General features: G+C 44.8%; 1 protein-coding gene across 1 annotated transcript in view; it reads right to left on the bottom strand.

Annotated features, from left to right (window-relative positions):
• cmip (c-Maf inducing protein) overlaps positions 1-15754 on the bottom strand; it is a gene marked incomplete at its 5' end in the record, with an annotated part of 50610 nt that extends 34856 nt beyond the window's left edge. The window contains one exon of the mRNA XM_079223288.1: positions 15437-15754. Coding sequence (XP_079079414.1) covers positions 15437-15754 — 318 coding nt within the window. The remainder of the gene's footprint in view (positions 1-15436) is intronic.
• Positions 15755-17731: the final 1977 nt, after the last annotated feature.

Here is a 17731-nt window from a genome sequence, read left to right as displayed (position 1 = left end):
ATAACATGACTAAAGTTATAACATGACTAAAGTTTATAACCATGACTAAAGTTATAACATGACTAAAGTTATAACATGACTAAAGTTATAACATGACTAAAGTTTATAACCATGACTAAAGTTATAACATGACTAAAGTTACAACATGACTAAAGTTATAACATGACTAAAGTTACAACATGACTAAAGTTACAACATGACTAAAGTTATAACATGACTAAAGTTACAACATGACTAAAGTTACAACATGACAGTAAGTAGCTCAGACCGCTGCGTCCTCAGAGGTGAACATTACATTTTGCTTCCTGCTGAAGAACTACAACGTTGTTACATCTTTGCACCGGTATGACGGTATATGAAAAATTCATACCAATGGAAATTTGAAACCGGTATACCGCCCAGCTCTAGTCGTAGCCATTCAGCATGGCCCAGGTTTAAAGGGGAGCGAGGTGAGATGGTGCTCTGGGAAGTGGCTCTTTTAATGCTCGGCGACATCACTCACAAGTCCAGCTCGTGAGTGATGTCGCCGGGCATTAAAAGAGCCACTTCCCCCCCGAACGATAAGCCGCTTCCACTTCTCCATTTTCTAAGGAACGAGCAAACTGCTGCTCGTAAAACTCGGGGCCCAGAAACCCGGTTGGCCTGTTGCAGGCTTCCCAGAGGCCGGCACAGAGGCCGCTCTGTGGAGCCGCTCTGCGGTCTGGCTCTGCTGCTTTCTGAGAAGACACAGTTCCAAGAAACTTCTCAAGGCCAAACGGACGCGCTTTGAGTCTCCACTCAAAATCAATAACAGCTCGGAAAAGAATTACGACCACATCTGTTATCAAGACTTAAGACTGCGTGTCACATGACAATAAAAGCTGTGTGGCAATATACACGAGGAGAAAATAGTTGGTTATACAACTGAAACTTTTCCAGTTAAAACCTTCTGGTTTTTACTTGAGACTTGTAGACGTGAAGAGGAGACCAGGTGAAGCTAGGGGGCGCAAATCCAACACAGTTTATTTTGCAAAATGCTTCATGGTCATTTTATTTAATTTTCTATATATTTTATTAAGCCCAAAATCACAAATTAGCCTCAGAGGGTTTTACAATCTGTACACATACACTTAGCATACACTTAGCACACATTTAGCACACACTCTCTGCTGCTGTGACTTCATGTCACGACCATGCTGCAAAGCACTTCATACACTGATTGTGCAATACTGCTATCATATGTTTGTGCAATACTCTTACTGTATTTTGTGCCTTATTTAGTTTAAGTTTATTGTAATGTTCTGTGTTAGGAGGACATAGCAAAACAAGCTTTTCATTGTACATCTGTATCTGTGCATATGACCATAAAAAGACCGGTAAGAACAAAATAGCACCTTAAAGGTCCCGCTGGGGTCTTTGACCACTGGTGGCGCTGTAGAGCAACGCTTTAAAGAGCAGCTACCCGACTTCTGTAGACTTCGTACAAACGCAGGCGACACAACACAGACCGGCCACGCTTTCGCGCTGCTCCACTCATCCGTGAACGAGCAAACATGGAAACAAAATCAACAAAAAGTTTCAAAAATCTCACAAAGTATGGCTCAATAAATGTTTTATGAGGAAGAAAATGCATGCAACAGATTCATTGAGCCCAGTGGTAGACACACGGAGATAAATCGAGCACAGCCGCCCTCAGGGCTTGTGTTTGCACGTTTGAGACACAAATGTATTCAATGAGCCAACGCCATGTAGTGAAATGATGAAAGGAATCAGGTTGACAGCAATACAGAACAATGCACCGCGGCTCAAGAGCAGAAAGATCAGCTGCTTCAGGATTTTGCACACAGAGGTTTTCTCCTCTGATATTCTGACTGCATCCTAAAGCTAAATAAATTAAGGATTCCAAGCCTTTGAAAAAAATAAGAATCCTCTGAATGTGGACAAAGGAGTTAATACTTGACATCAGCATGTGCTGAACATTCGTGGCAACTAACCGCATCAATAAAAAGGAAACGACAACCACACATGAAAAACATTGACGTTGCACCAGTTAAGAAGCCAACACCAACAACAACAACAACAACCAGAACGGCGACCGCTACAACAACAATCGCAACTAAAAACCAAAAAGCAGCTGCAACCAAACCAAGGCGAGTGCAGCTGGAGCTCCTCCACCAGCTGGGAAACACAAGCAGCTCCACGCTCAGATCAAATGCTACGCTAACCCAAACAACAGAGGGCAGATTGTGGAGAACCTTCAGAGCAGCTGTGATTATCCAGGGAGGTGACGTGTGTGTGGACGCCCTGAGCGCATGCCGAGTCCTCCTCGTACACAACAACGTGTCCCACAGTCCGTCTGCACCTGCCTGCTGGGAGACACGGCAAAGACAACGCTGCACAAACACAAGGCTCGCACTGCCAGAGGCCGAGATATGAAAGCAGAGATACCGACGCGTAACTAAAGGAGTGTTTTGCATTGGTCCACTTGTGCACGTCATCTCATCACGCAGCCCGATAGCATGACGACTCGGCCTCAGTCTGACTGCAGTTCAGGGACTCGTTCACATTTTAAAATACACAAAACAAACCGGAACAGAACTTTTGCTGCACCGGAAACCACTTCATGTCAGCTCCAGAGCGAGGCTCACAAGAGAAAGAGAAACTAGAGGAAAGGGCCTCTTTTCTTTTTTAATCCGAGTTGGCCGCTGTGACATTTAAGGCGCGGCCGCGGTTTCACATCTCTCTGGTCTGTGACGTCATCTAGAACAATGCATCGGTCTCTGTTCCCTTTTCTAGCAGCAGACTCACTGATCAAACACACTTTTTTATTTCCAAACAGAAAAATGATGTTTTGGACGACCCAAACTGAAGGTCCAGTCTGAGTTCAGCCAGCATAACCGTACTGACGTACAGACCAGGAGGCCTTTACTGGAGCTGGACTCGCTTTAGAGACCGGGAGGCCGGTTGTGCTCATGCTCCATGTCATCAGTGTGACTTTGTGTCAACGCAACACATCTGCAGGAAGTGTTGGGTTTCACAGTAGCATACACACACATGTTTGTAGGACAGTTATATATTTGTTTTTTATATAACGCCTCCACCAAAGGTAATGACAGGCCGTTCGAAGGAGACCAGGGTTAACATGCTGGTCTCATTGTGTCACAGAAGAGGAAGCGAGGCTCCTCTGAATCTGGTTCTGGATGAACGTCGTTAAGCTGCCTGACTCGTCCCTCATCACCGGCCTCTCGTTACCAGCGCTCCCTCCACCCTGATGGGTCTCTGACATCCACAGCTTTCTGCTGGGTCATAACAGGGTTCATACACATTCTGACCAACGGATTTCATGACGTTAAAGCAATTTTCCATGACTTCAATGAGGTCATCAGGAGGAAGACCACTGTTCTGTTGCCTTTGGTCCAGAACAACAGAGGGAGACGCCCCCTGACTTCATATCGTCCACTTTATGGGATGTTTAGTCTCATGAAGGAGCATGTCACTTCTAAGCCATTACATGAGCAAGGATCCAGGCATATGCAGATTAACGCAAAGGCACACCTAATTCATGAGGTCTACATCTAAAGTCAAGAGTTTATTTAACAGGTGTTGAACTTAAAGTTCAGAGAGTATCTGTTGGCTCCACACAGTCCTCAACATGGCGCCAGCTGAGCGGTTGACCTATACGTGTCATCAGCTGTAGCCGTGTGAGAGCTAACGATGCTCAACATCTTTTCACTATATCTTTGAATAGTAAACACTTTCATCTGCTTTATGGATGTTCTGAATGTTATAGAGACAACCTCAGAACAAACAGTTAGACGTGTTCTATCTAGAGGAAAGACGAGAAGATCTGTGCTGTCTATTAAATATTAAGCTAATGCCAGGAGGCAGTTAGCACATCAATAATAATCCATCTCTTCGCACCTAAAGATCCCTCAGTGACACGATCTGTTTCACAAGAAACACACCATGTGGTTATGAGGACTCTTTCTTGGCTGCTTGCAGTGACGTCCTCTTTCCGGCCAACACACAGTTCAGCTCCCTGCAAAGCCACAACTTGTCATCTTTCTCTCATTTTTTTTTTTTTTTTTTTACAGATTAAATAAACAAGATAAATGTATAAAAGAGATTTAAAGGTTCTTGGAAGTGTTTATTTGGACTGAATCAGGGAGCCGTGTTGAATGTTTCCCACAGTTTATTGGTTATAGGTTCAAACTAAATGGACAGAGTTTATATATATATATATATAAATATATATAAATATATATATATATATATATATATATATATATATATATATATATATATATGCAAAGAAGATGTGCCAGTATTAAATGAACGTTTAACGTGTGATATCAAACTCAAACAGCTGTGCATAAATGACCAAATGCAAACTAGTGGGCCGTGCAACCAAGTTTCAAAGCACTCAGCTGCAGAAGGGTGTGTGTGTGTGTGTGTGTGTGTGTGTGTGTGTGTGTGTGTGTGTGTGTGTGTGTGTGTGTGTGTGTGTGTGTGTGTGTGTGTGTGTGTGCGTGTTCCCACTAAAAACAGTCACAAATAAAGAATGCCTGCTTCACTCCTCTCCTCTCTCTCTTGTTTGGTTTCTCCGTTTTCCTTCACGTTATCCATCACACACACACACACACACACACACTTGTAAATATCATAAATCAATATGGCGGACAGAGCGCCATCGTTCCCGACTATAACTCAAATCTTTGCCAAATGGCTGCATTGTTCAAACAAAACTGGGAGGATCCCGTATTTGAATATGAACATGTACTGCAGCCTGCCCTGTGTGTGTGTGTGTGTGTGTGTGTGTGTGTGTGTGTGTGTGTGTGTGTGTGTGTGTGTGTGTGTGTGTGTGTGTGTGTGTGTGCGTGCTCATAGGTCTGCACGTCTTTTCTCTTCCCGTAATTCTGCATTAACACAATACTCTAGCTGCCTCTGCAGAGATCAGCCGAGGGTCATTCTTGGGTTTGAGGCCTAGTGGAAGGGAACGAGGTGGTAGGATGTAGGATGTAGGATGTTCTTCCAGTCGCATGAACTTCCTCTACTGTGTGCTCATGAAGTGGGAGCGATGACAGCTGGCTGTGGCTACAGAAACCACACAGTCAAGCAGCAGGCTGTTAATGTTTAGGGATATTTGAGTCCATGTACAGGTTTGTGTGTGGATTGAAATGTGTCCCATTTTACAACGATGATCTCTCTACCTCTCTCTACCTCTACCTCTACCTCTACCTCTCTCTACCTCTACCTCTCTCTACCTCTACCTCTCTCTACCTCTACCTCTACCTCTCTCTACCTCTACCTCTACCTCTACCTCTCTCTACCTCTACCTCTACCTCTACCTCTCTCTACCTCTACCTCTACCTCTCTCTACCTCTCTCTACCTCTCTCTACCTCTACCTCTCTCTACCTCTACCTCTCTCTACCTCTCTCTACCTCTACCTCTCTCTACCTCTACCTCTCTCTACCTCTCTCTACCTCTACCTTTACCTCTCTCTACCTCTCTCTACCTCTCTAATATATATATATATATATATATATATATATATATATATATATATATATATATATATATATATATATATATATATATATATATATATACATACATACATGTAAAAAGCCTGTCATGTTCCCTGAGGAAAAATACTTGGCTGTTGTGTTCCCTGAGGATAGATACCTGGGTGTCATGTTCCCTGAGGATAGATAACTGGGTGTCATGTTCCCTGAGGGTAAATACCTGGGTGTCATGTTCCCTGAGGATAGATAACTGGGTGTCATGTTCCCTGAGGATAGATACCTGGGTGTCATGTTCCCTGAGGATAGATACCTGGGTGTCATGTTCCCTGAGGATAGATACCTGGGTGTCATGTTCCCTGAGGATAGATACCTGGGTGTCATGTTCCCTGAGGATAGATACCTGGGTGTCATATTCCCTGAGGATAGATACCTGGGTGTCATGTTCCCTGAGGATAGATACCTGGGTGTCATATTCCCTGAGGGTAAATACCTGGGTGTCATGTTCCCTGAGGGTAAATAACTGGGTGTCATGTTCCCTGAGGATAAATACCTGGGTGTCATGTTCCCTGAGGATAAATACCTGGGTGTCATGTTCCCTGAGGGTAAATAACTGGGTGTCATGTTCCCTGAGGATAAATACCTGGGTGTCATGTTCCCTGAGGATAGATACCTGGGTGTCATGTTCCCTGAGGATAGATACCTGGGTGTCATGTTCCCTGAGGATAGATACCTGGGTGTCATGTTCCCTGAGGATAGATAACTGGGTGTCATGTTCCCTGAGGGTAAATACCTGGGTGTCATGTTCCCTGAGGATAGATAACTGGGTGTCATGTTCCCTGAGGATAGATACCTGGGTGTCATGTTCCCTGAGGATAGATACCTGGGTGTCATATTCCCTGCGGATAGATACCTGGGTGTCATGTTCCCTGAGGATAGATACCTGGGTGTCATATTCCCTGAGGGTAAATACCTGGGTGTCATGTTCCCTGAGGGTAAATAACTGGGTGTCATGTTCCCTGAGGATAAATACCTGGGTGGCATGTTCCCTGAGGATAAATACCTGGGTGTCATGTTCCCTGAGGGTAAATAACTGGGTGTCATGTTCCCTGAGGGTAAATACCTGGGTGTCATGTTCCCTGAGGATAAATACCTGGGTGTCATGTTCCCTGAGGATAGATACCTGGGTGTCATGTTCCCTGAGGATAGATACCTGTAAACTTGAGTGGATGCTGATGAGCGTTCCCACTGAGGACAGATACCTGGGTGTCATGTTCCCTGAGGATAGATACCTGGGTGTCATGTTCCCTGAGGGTAAATACCTGGGTGTCATGTTCCCTGAGGATAGATACCTGGGTGTCATGTTCCCTGAGGATAGATACCTGGGTGTCATGTTCCCTGAGGGGTAAATACCTGGGTGTCATGTTCCCTGAGGATAAATAACTGGGTGTCATGTTCCCTGAGGATAGATACCTGGGTGTCATGTTCCCTGAGGATAGATACCTGGGTGTCATGTTCCCTGAGGATAGATACCTGGGTGTCATGTTCCCTGAGGATAGATACCTGGGTGTCATGTTCCCTGAGGATAGATACCTGGGTGTCATGTTCCCTGAGGATAGATACCTGGGTGTCATGTTCCCTGAGGATAGATACCTGGGTGTCATGTTCCCTGAGGGTAAATACCTGGGTGTCATGTTCCCTGAGGATAGATACCTGGGTGTCATGTTCCCTGAGGATAGATAACTAAACTTGAGTGGATGCTGATGAGCGTTCCCACTGAGGACAGATGCTCGTGGGTGTGACTGCTGGGTCCAGAGGGAGAGTGGTTTACCAGACAGAATAGTTCCTCTGTTCTATAATCACTTGGAGCTGCTTTTACTTTAAAGCTCATTCAGAGTGAACTTTACCGTGGGAACCCAACAGAAACTGCTTGTGGTTGTTGTTCTTACGCTGCGAGGCTGAAACCGTCTCAGCTCCCACACACACAAGGCCAGCACGCTTATCAAATACACAATTCATACACTTCCACTGCCAAATGAAACGTTAGACGTGCGATTTGATTATTCTGTGCAAACGAAAAACCCCCAAAGACTTTCGGTGAGAGCCGGAGTGACACAGGGATCACGCTGACCCGCTAGGAACAGCCTCCTTTAAAATAGACTCTTACGTAACAGCAGGCAGGGCAGCCGTGACCAGAGGACACTCGAGCCTCCTCGTGGATTTCTGAAAGGCTCCCGTCTCTCTACCTAAACCGAGCCCCTCGCCAGATTCCTTTCATGTCGGGCCTTTTGTGAGGGAGGAGCAGCACAGGAACCCTTCTGACGCTAATGTGATGCAAGTTAGGTTTGGGACGAGTCTGTCGAAGAGAGAGGAGTGAGTCCCAGCTCTCAATTCAGCTATCACTTGTATCGCCCAAAATCACAAAATTGTCTCTGGGGGCTTTACGACATCCCTGTCCCGGGACCTCACATCGGATCAGGAACAACTCCCCAATAAAGATAGTAAAAACTTTTTCACAGGGGAAACAGGAAGAGCCTTCATAGAGCAACAGAGGAGGATCCCTCTATCAGGATGAACAGAAGAATAGATGTCATGTGACCAGAATGAACAACGTAACAGAGTTACAGCACATTACATGAATATGACAGACAGTATTCATAGGATGAGTAGTATACACATGGAACACAATGCAGATAACAACAACACATGACATTCTCACTCACACATCGTCACCTTCCTAAAATAATGGCCTAAGTAATTTTTTCAGGTTTTTCAGAAAACACAAAACATAATACCAATGTAATATAGTGCACAAGCTGCCTCTAGACACTGAAAACAGACACACTGGCATAACGGTCAAATTATGTTATGATTACTAATAATCTTTAATAATAATACTAATGTTCGAGTGAGATTTTCAGTGACAAAAATACTTGCAAAAATGCTAACTAAATTGCTATCTTAAATGCTAGCTTCAAAATGCATTATTAAAAAGCTTGTAAAAGTCACATTGTCTTTTGACTTAGGCAAAATAAAATGTCCTAAGTCACCCTCGTGGTGGAAGACGCTCAGGGAGCCGTTGGAGACGCAGAGTCAACGCTCTTCGCCTCCTTCTTGGAGGAGGAAGAGAGCCGAGCACCAGCTGGTCAGCATTGTTCCCGTCGGCCCACATGCCCGCTCTGTTCGGGGAAAACCAACGAGCACAACGTCGCCACTCAGGAAATGCACATTCATGCCTCGCCTTCTGAAGAAAAAGCCTCTTCCTCATATTTCCGCCCTGCGGTTCACTGGAGGACAGCTCGTGATAGATGACACCAGAGTGACGGCCATACTGCGGACCATGTTAACCACATATGTGGTGCTAATGGCGTTGACATGAGGGCTTAAGGCAACACGCTGCATTGTTAGCTTCCAGAGCAGCAGCTGTGCGTTAGCCTCGGGGCTTCAGGACTGATAGCATCTCTGAAGACCGGGCGATAAAGCCCTACGAGCAGCACGGCACAGCTTTCAGAGACACTGCTTGAAAAGGACTAAACGGCAGAATCTGGAGTTTACGGAATGACTTTGAAGAACTCCTCATCCATCAAGTAGCTTGAATGAACTCACGGTCTGAGGGCGTGCTCCTCCTGAACTTTGAGCCCATATTTGATTTGATCCAACCAAACCGCTGTTTCCAAGGTCAAGAACTGCTATTCCTTATTACTATAGTGCCTCATTTACATATCTAAACATTACATTTCAGAAAACTTTGTAATACAACATATGATTATCTTGATGTAAGCTAACTGGGGAGGTTCCTTGGTGATAACATTGCCTATCAAGGGAAATGTATTTGAAGAGAAGTCTATATTATGTATTTGTGAATAACATGACTCAGAACATACTGAACTCTGTTTTTATTACGAGGATGTTGCTATAACATATAATATAATAGCTATAATATAATTTTATATTTAACCCATTCTATCTTCCATTTGTTACTATTTATTTATTAATTATTAAAAGATAATGGAAGTGAATTCATCGTTTTTTAATCATGAATCATTACAAACATGCGTTTTTTTTAAATAGCAGATCGTCACAGGGAAACAAATGCATACAAACATGTTGATAAAGATGAATCAATAATGTTTTAATAATGTCACAGCCCTCTGAATCGTGAGGTCTCTAGAGAGTCCGGACCCTAACACCGAACACCAAAGTGATTCAACTTCCACGGTCTCGGAGCCATTTCACGTTGGTTTTGGAGTAAATGGGAAGTAGATATTTAGTGTGATAAATAAGCGACAACAGAGATTGCTGGGGAAAATACCCCCTTCATTGACCAGAGACCGGCAATGTGGCAATGTAGCAATGTAGCAATGTGGCAACGCAACAACACCAGCAAAGAGAAACACTGTAGGCCAAAAACACAAGACACTCTCTGGGACTAAAGAGATGATGGGATGTCTTTTACCGTCATCAAATCAGCCAGACGAGAGCTAATTCATGTTAGCCGCTAGCTGTTAGCTGCACAGTCCTGCTTGGCTAACAGTGGAGCTAACAGCTAACGGGTTGCATTGAGTTACATGATGCCTTCAAGCTCTATTCAGTAAAACGACTATTGGAAGAAGGTAATTTATAACGTTGTCAAAATGTGATCTGGTAAAACTTTAGAGAATAAAACCAGGTGTTTGAAGGAGAAGTGTTAACAACAGTGTAGCACAGATAGCAGAGAGGGAATTATGGCCTGTTGGACTTCCTAAAACTACACAGCTTATCATATCGCATATAAACTACTCAACATTTATTTAAAGTATTTTATGAAAAGTTTCCACATGTTTTTCCATATATATATATATATATATATATATATATATACATACATATATATACATATATATATATACACACACACATGTTCATTTTATCAAAAAGAACCCTCTCTATCTTATCTGACTGCACGATTAATTGATGGAATACCAGGCAGAATACTTGATTACCATAATATTCATAACAGCTGCAGCCCTGATCATAGCCACCATGTTGCTGCTGTGAACCCACAGCACTCAGCCTGCAGACCAGGTAGAGGCCAGCAGACCAGCATTTACAGCTGAAGACACAGATTCCTCCCTGGAGGCTGGAGCCAAACACGGAGCTAAAAGACTCTGTGAATGTGTCAATAAGCAACGGTCTGCTAACAGCATACAACTTAAAAGACACAGCGTGTGGTTCATGTCAATGTTGTGTTCACGAAATGCATCACTGATGGCAGGTAGAGGCGCTATTGTTGGATGCTAAGACGAAGAAGTAAATCACTCAACGCCGTTCATGCCCGATTAGCCGGAAATAGTCTCTAGTCTCTGGTGTGCTGTGAGGGCGATGCTACGAGTGAGCCTGAACGCATCATGCCCGTGTGCTAACAAACAGGAAGTACAGCAGGGAAGCAGCCATGAGTCAGGGTCCGCCCGCCCAGACCCTTTAACGACATGGTGCCAATGCAACACACTTTAGAGCTGCAGCCCCGCCGTGAGTCATGTGACATCAGTCTGTCATCCCAACAGGCTCTTCACTAATTGTTCGTTGGAGCGTACATTTTATTACTCTGAAGCCATTTTGGAGCTTGTAAAGCCCATTTAAATTACACTTCATGGTTACCGGGACATTATCCCGTTTGATTAATCGGCTAATATAATTAATAACTTGTTCATACAGCCGGTCATTTGAACCGTCTATTTGTTAGTTTTCTCCACTATTGTCATCTTTCTTGTTTTATTGCTGCCTCTATTGTTTTCCTTTACCATGTAAAGTGCCTTGAGTACCTTTTAAAGCGCTACACAAATACAATGATTTGACCTCTGGAACCATTCCTTCTTCATTTCTAGCCATTAGCCCTCAGGTGACTCTGCATTAACACACTGTCTGTCTCCATTGACCCTAAACATGTCACCTTTTGGATCGCTGACAGCAGGACATCAATAACAGGTACGGGGACACGAAGCCTTATATATATGTATATATATATATATATATATATATATATATATATATATATATATATATATATATATATATATATATATATATATATAGATAGATAGATAGATAGGGTCTACCCTCCGCTGCCTCCACAAGCCTCCCTGCTGTGATGACAGTCTGCAACACACTGCACACGCCTGTATCTCGCTGTGATGGGCAGACATCCAAAAATACCTCCGACGTGGTGTGTTGATGAAACACCGGCCTGACTTTGTGGGAAATGTCAGAGATGTTGATCAAAACAAGAGGAGGAAATAAAGGCTTTTATTATTTGGGTATTATTCTGCTGATTTACAAACAATTATAATTGATTTGATGAGCACATGCACGGCTCCCTTTGGGTGCTGATGACATCGTGCTGATGACATCGTGCTGATGACATCGTGCCTCTGAGTCCTGCAGGACGGCCCACATGCAGTGACTGGGATGAAGCCAATACAACCCTTTCCAGCATTCTGCTCCTTCACACTTCCTGTTGCAATGTTGTGAACGCAGGAGCTGACAGGAAGTGCATGGACCCAAGCTGTTTCCCCAGCAACAGGATAGCAATGCTAGGCCTGCAGCCTCTCTATTGGTTGGTTGTGTGAATTCAAGGTAAAGCCCCTCGTCCATTTATAGGCACCGACTGCTGCTTTAAATAACCCACATGATCATATTTATGATGAAATATTGAATATTGCCCCTCAACTGGTTTCATGTCACACACCTACCGGGCCCCTAAGACCCCCATCGGCTTTTGTTTCCAGGGACCCATTACAAACGATCTTTGTCGTTCAATAATTCAGATTAAGCGTTCTGAACGATGAGCGTTAAGAGCCTCGTGACCCGGACCCCCAGGGGACCCGGACCCCGCGGGGAGCCGGGGGCCTGCAGGTCCCGGGATGAGGCTGCCCATGAGAGATGGAGGCCAGAGGAACACACCGGGCCCCAAAGCAGCGCCTAGCTTTCCTCTAGTGAACGACAGCAGACTGAAGTGGTGTCGGTCTCTGCGTCCAGACAAGAAAACACAAACCTGAAGTTTCCTGTGGAACGTCACAGGACGTCTGTCCAGACCCTCCGTAGAGAACCAACACCTACATGTGCAGCCTGCACTACTACTACTGCACTCCACATGCACTACTACTACTGCACTCCACATACACTACTACTACTACTACTGCACTCCACATGCACTACTACTACTGCACTCCACATGCACTACTACTACTACTACTGCACTCCACATGCACTACTACTACTGCACTCCACATGCACTACTACTACTGCACTCCACATACACTACTACTACTGCACTCCACATACACTACTAGTACTACTGCACTCCACATGCACTACTACTACTACTACTGCACTCCACATACACTACTACTACTGCACTCCACATGCACTACTACTACTGCACTCCACATGCACTACTACTACTACTACTGCACTCCACATGCACTACTACTACTACTACTGCACTCCACATGCACTACTACTACTGCACTCCACATGCACTACTACTACTACTGCACTCCACATACACTACTACTACTACTGCACTCCACATACACTACTACTACTACTGCACTCCACATACACTACTACTACTACTGCACTCCACATACACTACTACTACTACTGCACTCCACATACACTACTACTACTACTGCACTCCACATACACTACTACTACTGCACTCCACATACACTACTACTACTGCACTCCACATGCACTACTACTACTGCACTCCACATGCACTACTACTACTACTACTGCACTCCACATGCACTACTACTACTACTACTGCACTCCACATGCACTACTACTACTGCACTCCACATGCACTACTACTACTACTGCACTCCACATACACTACTACTACTACTGCACTCCACATACACTACTACTACTACTGCACTCCACATACACTACTACTACTACTGCACTCCACATACACTACTACTACTACTGCACTCCACATACACTACTACTACTGCACTCCACATGCACTACTACTACTGCACTCCACATACACTACTACTACTGCACTCCACATACACTACTACTACTGCACTCCACATGCACTACTACTACTGCACTCCACATGCACTACTACTACTGCACTCCACATGCACTACTACTACTGCACTCCACATACACTACTACTACTGCACTCCACATGCACTACTACTACTGCACTCCACATGCACTACTACTACTACTGCACTCCACATGCACTACTACTACTACTACTGCACTCCACATGCACTACTACTACTACTGCACTCCACATGCACTACTACTACTACTACTGCACTCCACATACACTACTACTACTACTGCACTCCACATGCACTACTACTACTACTACTGCACTCCACATACACTACTACTACTACTACTGCACTCCACATGCACTACTACTACTGCACTCCACATACACTACTACTACTACTGCACTCCACATACACTACTACTACTGCACTCCACATACACTACTACTACTACTGCACTCCACATACACTACTACTACTACTGCACTCCACATGCACTACTACTACTGCACTCCACATACACTACTACTACTGCACTCCACATACACTACTACTACTACTGCACTCCACATACACTACTACTACTACTGCACTCCACATACACTACTACTACTACTGCACTCCACATACACTACTACTACTACTGCACTCCACATACACTACTACTACTACTGCACTCCACATACACTACTACTACTACTGCACTCCACATACACTACTACTACTACTGCACTCCACATACACTACTACTACTACTGCACTCCACATACACTACTACTACTACTGCACTCCACATACACTACTACTACTACTGCACTCCACATACACTACTACTACTGCACTCCACATGCACTACTACTACTGCACTCCACATACACTACTACTACTGCACTCCACATACACTACTACTACTACTGCACTCCACATACACTACTACTACTGCACTCCACATACACTACTACTACTGCACTCCACATACACTACTACTACTACTGCACTCCACATACACTACTACTACTACTGCACTCCACATACACTACTACTACTACTGCACTCCACATACACTACTACTACTACTGCACTCCACATACACTACTACTACTACTACTACTGCACTCCACATACACTACTACTACTGCACTCCACATACACTACTACTACTGCACTCCACATACACTACTACTACTGCACTCCACATACACTACTACTACTGCACTCCACATACACTACTACTACTGCACTCCACATACACTACTAGTACTACTGCACTCCACATGCACTACTAGTACTACTGCACTACACATGTTCTATATTGTTTATATTTCCTCTCCTAAATTAATACTCTGCGCTGTACATATCTTTCATCCCAGTTATTTTGATTGTTGTGTCTGTGAGCTGCTACTTTGACAACAAATGTCCCTTTGGGGATGAATGAATAAAGTAAGTCTCTCTCTCTCTCTCTCTCTCTCTCTCTCTCTCTTGGTATTGAAGTACTCTCACTAGAATTTGCCGTTTAAGTCATTGTTTTACACAGTAGATCAAATTAGAATAGAGATTTCAGAAATCCAGAAAATTGGCCCTGCAGGGCCACACACTGATTACTAACTCACCTATTAGAAAGAAAGCAGACACAGACACACACACACACACACACACACACACACACACACACACACACACACACACACTCACTAAAGGTTGAATATTATTGTTTTCTGTGTTTTAAATCATTATTTTAAGTATAAATGTGTTACGGTCTCGATGCTGTTTTCATAGATGGATCAAATATTTGCCATGGGTCCACCTTTGATGTCACACACTTTCTCACACACACACACACGCGCACACACACACACACACACACGGAGGAGACTCACGGTGGCCGAGGAGAGGCTGCTGTCCGTCAGCGTGAGGTGGTGCGGCTCCCACCGCCTCAGGAACTTGGAGGTGAGGATCTTGCTCAGGAACGTGCGCGGGTGCTTCACCACGCACACCTGGATGTCGCCCTCGTGCAGCAGCTTGTATCGCATCCCGCCGCTGCTGCAGTGGTGCAGGGTCCTCTTGCCCGGGCCCGCGCACGGCTTGGTGTTGTTGTTGCCCTCGGACATCTCCCCCAGCAGAGGCTTGTTCTCCTCGCACTGGTAGAACTGGTTGTTGTGCAGCTCGCTGGCGCCGCCGCTGTTGTTGAAATCCATCGCTCGGTAATCCAGCAGGTTATTGGTTCCAAAAGGGGACGCGTCGAACCCGACACGGGATCCTACATGTAGAGGGGCAGAAGCTGGGGGGCTCCCTCCAGACCCGGTCCCGAGGACAGGCCCGAGACTGGCGCACGAGTGTTTTACCAAAGGATATCCAGGCTGTGGGTGATACACTGCAAATAATCCACCATTTTCCTGCCCGCACAATGGCCCATAAAGCGTCTCCACGGCGCGTCTCCTGCGCCTCCCCCACCAGCAGCGGGCTCTTCAGGACGTGGGCACCATTATCCAGTCCGGCTGGAGACCCGGGACCAGTATTCAGTCCGGCTGGAGACCCGGGACCAGTATTCAGTCCGGCTGGAGACCCGGGACCTTTATTCTGGAGACTCGGGACCAGTATTCAGTGCGTCGGGGCCTTATCCGTTCCGTGCGCGCCCCGGTGCCAACCCCGATAATCCACAGCGCGGACGCGGACGGGAGGACTCAGAAGGCGGACGCGGTGTCCCGATGGCGGCGCTGGGCTCCTCCGTGGGGCTTCGTGGTCCTTACAGCCTCGGCGGCTCGGCTTCCTGTTTTTATTCGGCCTCCCCCTCCTTGTGTCGCGGCGTGAAGGAGCCAGCACTCTCCGGCTGCGCCGCGCCGATTGGTCCGTGCTCGTCCATGTGACACCGGGCTGACGTCAATGGGGAGGCGCGCGGATGAGCCGTGTGTCTTTCTTTGCGCTTGACTGTCTGCCGAGGGCGCACGTTCAAGCCACGCCCACTCGTCTTAATCACGCCCCTCACCGTCCCTGGCCCCGCCCCCTCCGCGTTTACGAGAACAACATGGAGGGACTTCAGACTTCCAGGGAATGCGGCTCCGTTTTCCTTCTCGCGGGTCGTTTTCCAGGGAAGCGACTCAGAGAGGAAGATGACTTCCTGGTGAGAGGAAGAACCAGGACGTGACGTCACTCTGGTAGTGAACAGGGACAATACAGGAGATCATCCTGCCACAGAAATAAGCTGTACAATAAGTCACCTCCTCTGTAGATGAATGAATCTACAGCCTCTGCTGTTTGTTACTCACTGCACATGTTTATGTGTATATACACTTCACACACTACATATACTTTCTCTGTTGTTTAAATTGAATTTCCTAAATGAATACTCTCTGCACTGTATATATCTTTCATCCCTATTATTTTAATTTTTGTACATATCTTTCATCCCTGTTATTTTTATTTCTGTTATTTTATTTCCCCTTGGGATGAATAAAGTATATATATATATATATATATATATATATATATATATATATATATATATATATATATATATATATATATACATCTATATATACATATATATATGTATATATAGATATAAATATATATATATATATATATATATATATATATATATATATATATATATATATATATATATATATATATATATATATATCCATCCATCTGACCTCAAGCTCAAAGTTATTTTTCTTCCACAACATTCATTCAGACCAGATTCTGGAATTACATCCCAACATGTTATTTTACAGCCTGGTGTGCAAAGATCTATTTTTCGTTTAATGGAGAAAAAATAATGTAATTCAGCATAATTAGAATTTTAATGAAACTAAAACTCACCCAAAACCTGTAAACTAAGTGAACTAAACAAGATGGAATCCAGAAGTCACTGTACCGTGACCCTGGTCTGAACCCTGGACCTTTCCTTTCACCTCGTAGCGTGTAATGAATACAGACGAGCCGGCTGATGGAACTTGATTCCACCGGATCGGGTTTGGACTCCGGTCTGAGTTCCGGTGCACAGAGACAAGAACACGTCACACACCTGCAGAGATTTATGTCTTATTCACGGATACCTGGGCAGGGATGTGCAGCAACACGCAACTCACCTCACATCATCTCATCTCACATCATCTCATCTCACATCATCTCATCTCACATCATCTCACCTCACATCATCTCATCTCACA

The sequence above is a fragment of the Taurulus bubalis genome (genome assembly GCF_910589615.1).
Source record: "Taurulus bubalis genome assembly, chromosome: 9".
In the NCBI taxonomy this organism is placed as follows: Eukaryota; Metazoa; Chordata; class Actinopteri; order Perciformes; family Cottidae; genus Taurulus; species Taurulus bubalis.
Note: the sequence above shows the minus strand (reverse complement) of the source record. Positions and strands in the feature narration are given on the sequence as shown.